General features: G+C 42.1%; 1 protein-coding gene across 1 annotated transcript; it reads left to right on the forward strand.

The window, feature by feature from the left end:
• Positions 1 to 272: 272 nt before the first annotated feature.
• On the forward strand, positions 273 to 3,158 carry LOC147426395 (uncharacterized). The gene has a single exon (XM_086498561.1). The coding sequence runs from the start codon at positions 669 to 671 to the stop codon at positions 1,737 to 1,739; it is 1,071 nt and encodes a 356-aa protein (XP_086354687.1). The 5' UTR covers positions 273 to 668; the 3' UTR covers positions 1,740 to 3,158.
• The last annotated feature ends 1,896 nt before the right edge of the window (positions 3,159 to 5,054 follow it).

Genomic DNA, 5,054 nt, shown 5'->3' on the forward strand with positions numbered 1-5,054 from the left:
GACAAGCCTGTGAGCACCTTGTCTACTGTAATTCTTGTCTGTAAACTCCCATTTTGATCACTTCAAACATAGTCTCTTTTAGCATTAATCAAGACATCTTGTGGCCCTTTAAAGCCGTATCTGACATACATTTAACATAAAACGAGCTTGTTATCAAGCCCTTACTACTCGTCAACAATCGTGTAAACTTCAATCAAGCACAATGTGCATAATTTTAATCTTTTTCCCATCATGGAATACCAAAGCGAGCTTCCACTTTATTTTGCTTTTATTTTGAATGTTTAAAATACCAAAGTGAGCCTGCATGTCCCTGTGGGCACGTAGCAGTACGTCAAACTACAACAAAGAGGTCTTTTTCAAGGGTAAAGAAGAGAAGGAAAAGGGCACGTGGTAACGAACGAAAATATCTGAGTGAAATGTTTTGCCGGAGAGTTGGAATGCGCACTTTAGGTACAGGGCCGTCAGTGAATGAGCGGGAAGCTGTCCGATTCTCTCTCTCTCTCCCCCGGGGCCCCTAGATACAGTATAATCTGAAGACTGGTCACTACACTGTTAGTTCTCTCTCTCTCTCTCTCTCTCTCTCTCTCTCACACACACACACACACACACAGGCACCCAAACAATAGACGAATTTCCGAGCTAGTGAATAGCAAGCCCAGAGCAGAAATATGGGCAGTCCGAGTGGCTATGCGGTGCACCCTTGGATACTCTACCTCTGCATCACTCTCTTGACATGCTATGTTGTTCTGGATCTGCTTGCAAACCATTCTGATTTAGCCTTTCCTTCTTTATTGGCCTCATGCAGCTCTTCTCTTCTGCTACCAAGCGCAGGCCGCGCAGTACTACACAACACCTCCATTAAAGAGCCTGACATTTGCCAAACATTGCAAGGCCACTTGGACATCAACCTCACAGCTTTTCAAGAGAGCCACCTTGACCTCACCCCAAAGAACTTAGCCACCCTCACCAAGCTGCCAGAGGATCCATGGAAGCAGATGAAATGGGTGGGCCAAGCCGCGACGTGCCGAGTCAAGGGGCACTACATCGAGAGGTTCGACCCCGCGCTCAACTTCCGCCGCGGCTTCGCGCTGCGGTTTGCGTCGGATGTGGAGGACAAGACCCATGTTCTGCCATGGCTGCTGGCCTCTCGTGTAGATCTCAACTCTAGAAGCAGGAGAGTATATCTGGATTTGGGTGCAAATGCATTTTCCACCAGCATCACCTGGTTCATGCGCATGTATCCGGTCGATTTTACAGAGGTGCATGCATTTGAGGTGGATGCACATCTGCTGAGCAAGCCCCAGAGAGGCTTCGATCAGGACAGCAATTACGCAGGAGCCAATCAGTGGTCGCTCATGGTTCGACAGGTGCCAGGTATTCCAGCGTGGATGCTGACTAGGATCCACGTATACAACCAGTTCGTCAGTGATGCAGATGACGTGGAAAAAAAAGCGGTTAACATAACCAGGTTTATCAAGGAAGAGCTGTGCCTGACAGAGCAGGATACAGTGGTGGTGAAGATGGATATAGAAGGCAGTGAGTGGCCGATCCTGGACAGGTGGATGCGCGATGCTGATATGGCAGCCATCGTGGATGAGCTCTTTGTGGAGGTTCACTATGATCACCGCAGTATGAGGGGCTATCATTGGGCGCGCTTCGCCCCCACCTCGCGGGAAAAGGCACTTACCTTACTTGCCCAGCTTCGTTTACACGGTTTCTTCGCCCATGCCTGGCCCTGAGTGTGTGCGTGTGAACCTGCTTCGTAGCTGACATGGCCCGTCTGATGATGTGGCATTGATTTGGCGACCAGCATGGCAATATAAGCTGGTGCATGACAAGTTCGATGTGATGCAAGGTGGAAGACAAGGAAGCTGAATTCGTGCTGAGTCACACTGCTCGCTTGCCTATGTGGTGCTGAGTTGGCATTCGACATGGATGCAGATAAGCTCTCTCTCTCTCTCTCTCTCTCTCTCTCTCTCGTGAGGCTTCAATTTTCAACACTATTTTTTCAAGGGACGGTGCACACCATATTCGTTGATATAGAAATGAATTATGAACAGGCCAAATGTCAAGCGTGCATCACTTTGATTTGACAGGAGGACTCTTTTTTGTGAGGACTATTTTCTTCCCATGAATGGTCTCAATATTATGAGTGAGCCCTTTTAGACCATCTATTTGAAAGACCTTTAATCATGCACTATGCAAACATGAGGTGGGTGCTTGCTTAATTATTGGTCATCTTCTTTTAGCAATCTATGAAATAGTATATTCAAGGCATAATCTGGATTAGCCAATAAGCATTTCATTAGTTTTATTTTGTACCCGTTTTGTTTGTCAATTGATCTTCCCCCTCAATTACTCTCTTTAAATCATTTTTGGTTGCATCAATTGTTGTAAAGAAATCCCTCTAAATTTGCATTATCTTCCAACATCGCTATTTAATGATGCACGTCATTGATCACCTCATCAAGGTGTGTGTGTACGCTTGTGGGGGAAGGGATACTTGGCTAAACATAAGTTTTGCTTATTTTGTCTCTCACCCATAAGGCCACGTAAAACATTGTTGATAGCATAAAGAGATGTGTTACATCATGGGAGTATGATCATGGTTTCAATGCCCAATTTTAGCAAAAGATTAGTAAGATCCCTTATACATTAGCACAAAGGGTGGAAAAGGGATAGAGAAGGTTATCAAGCATGGTTTCCATACATCGAAGACCAAACTTTGTGGTTACCTTGTAAAGAAATATTTGTGGGTACTAATCAAACCACCTATCTCATAATAGCCAAAGTGTGATGCTACACAAAATAGGGCATCATCCTTCTTCTTTTTTTTTGGGCTCAATTATCTTCCAAAAATAAGAAAAGCGTTATGGATTATTATAACCTCTCTCCATGATAATTACATGCTTTTCATTGCTTTATTGTATTAATGCTCGTGATTCTTGGACAATGCTAGAGAGGAACCTTCAAGGTTGGAGCGCAAAAGCCTAAAAGAGGAAGTTAGGGTTTTTCATAGGGTGGATTAGTTTTTCATCCATGCAATTGGAGATTGGTTGACAAAAATAAGTGAGAAAGAATTGAGGTTAAGAGTTGGTTTTGTGCTTGTGTGTGATTGGAGCTGACATGGTGGAAGCAATGGTGTTTTGTCTTGTGTTTCTTCCTTGAATAGTTTGGTGTGTGTAACCAATTAAGTCACAAACTCTCATACTCAAAGACCTAGTGCCTCTCCAAATGTTTTACAAACTTGTCAATAGTGTCATCACAAGTCAGTGGTCACTTGTCCTGGATGTGTCCATTATGATGCTCTCCTTTCTTCTTTCTTCTTCTTCTTAACGTGGCCATGTTCTTGTAATGGTAGCACTCAAGATCTCTCTCATCACATGGTATATTGTAACTAGGACAGGACTTGATTTTTTTTATGAAACTTACCCCTACACTATTTTCTACTTCTACCTAAAGAGAGCTACATTTTCATGCATTCATTCTAACTTGTTTAATAGACTTTTGTCTACTCTCCTCAAAAAAGCAAGCTGCTCGCTATCAGCAAAGTTCAAGGTATTGCTAGGAGGTGCAAATCTACTTCAGGAAAAAAGAAATGTGTCCCGTGATATTTGTAGAGAATATAATAAGCATATAGCCTTGGATCTCCACATTTAAGTTCATTCTTTTAGCATGCAACTAACTGAAAATAATGTTGAACTATTCATTCAAAATCAAAGTTCATGTGTTTAAAAGCAATCTCCTTCTCATAAGTGTTGTACTAGTTTCTACAAAGAAAGGTGGTGGTCTTCTCATTTATTAGGATAAAAATAAACCGATTTTCTCAATTGCAAACTAGTCGTAGATTTATCCAATTCACATAATCAAAGCCAACCTCATCAAACATGGTAGCATGCTTCTCCAAGGTAATGATATCTTGAATGTGCTCGATTTGTAATAAGTTGCTACCATCAAGCTTTTAAATTTCAAAGAGTTCATTATCTACTGTAGATGTTGCTTGGATGCATAGAGATATGATAAATATAAAGAGGCTAGGACATTAATAAAACAATAGATTGTGTATGCAAAGATTATTGGAAATAGGGTTGCAAGGAAACACACTCAGCTTGGAGAAGATGAAGAAGCTCAAGGCGCACAATAGAGTAATATTGCTTAGTGCACAATGGAAAGACAAGTTTGTCCTAGAAGGATTGGCGTGTATAAATTCACGGTAAAAAATCTCCTCGTGGAAGATAAAATGCCTCGACGGTCCTAAGTGTATTCACACACATCACTACCATATATGTATGGTAACAAATTTTCCTTGGGAGTGATGTGGTGAATGAGAGCCGTCACATAGTGTATAGGGAAGTGCCATGCTCTAAGGACATGATCAATCCACAAAGGGGAGTAAGCCCAAAGCTTTGCGAAAAGCTTCGAACTTCTCATGAGACAATGTTTTGTGAAAAGATCTATAAGGTAGTCATGTGTCGGCACATATGCCAAGTTGATCCCTCTTGTTGAGAGTCTCTCTCTAACATAGTGGTAATGCATCTCAATGTGCTTTATGCAAGCATGAAAAATTGGGTTCTTCGCAACTGCCAATTCGCTCTAACTGTCAATGTAGCTATGTTGGCGGTGTCTTGTCCAACACCCAAATCAACCATAAGACGTATAATCCATACACACTTAACTGTAGCTGTGAAGATTTCCATGTACTTAGTCTCACAACTAGAAGTGGCCAGAGTAGGTTTTTTCTTTCTCAACCATGATGCGCACGAATTGTCGAGCATGAAACAAACACCACTCGTGGCCACTCGCGTGTCATAACAACCATCCCAATTTGAGTATGAAAAAGCATGTAAATCTAGCAGCAATGATTCCCCTTGGGATAAAACAACCCAAGATATAAAGTGTCATCCAAGTATCGAAAGATCCTCTTGACAGCTTGCCAATGCTTAGACCATGGGTTATGCATTGATTTGCTAACCTGTGAGATTGCAAACTAAATAGCTAGCCTTCTATTGCATACATAAATAAGATATCCAACAACAGTTGGATAAAGAGTGACA

Source organism: Adiantum capillus-veneris, chromosome 24 (genome assembly GCF_014529385.1).
Source record: "Adiantum capillus-veneris isolate H3 chromosome 24, ASM1452938v2, whole genome shotgun sequence".
In the NCBI taxonomy this organism is placed as follows: domain Eukaryota; kingdom Viridiplantae; phylum Streptophyta; class Polypodiopsida; order Polypodiales; family Pteridaceae; genus Adiantum; species Adiantum capillus-veneris.

Coding starts and splice junctions, on each gene's coding strand:
- LOC147426395 (XM_086498561.1), top strand. CDS start 669: ATGGGCAGTCCGAGTGGCTATGCGGTGCACCCTTGGATACTCTACCTC.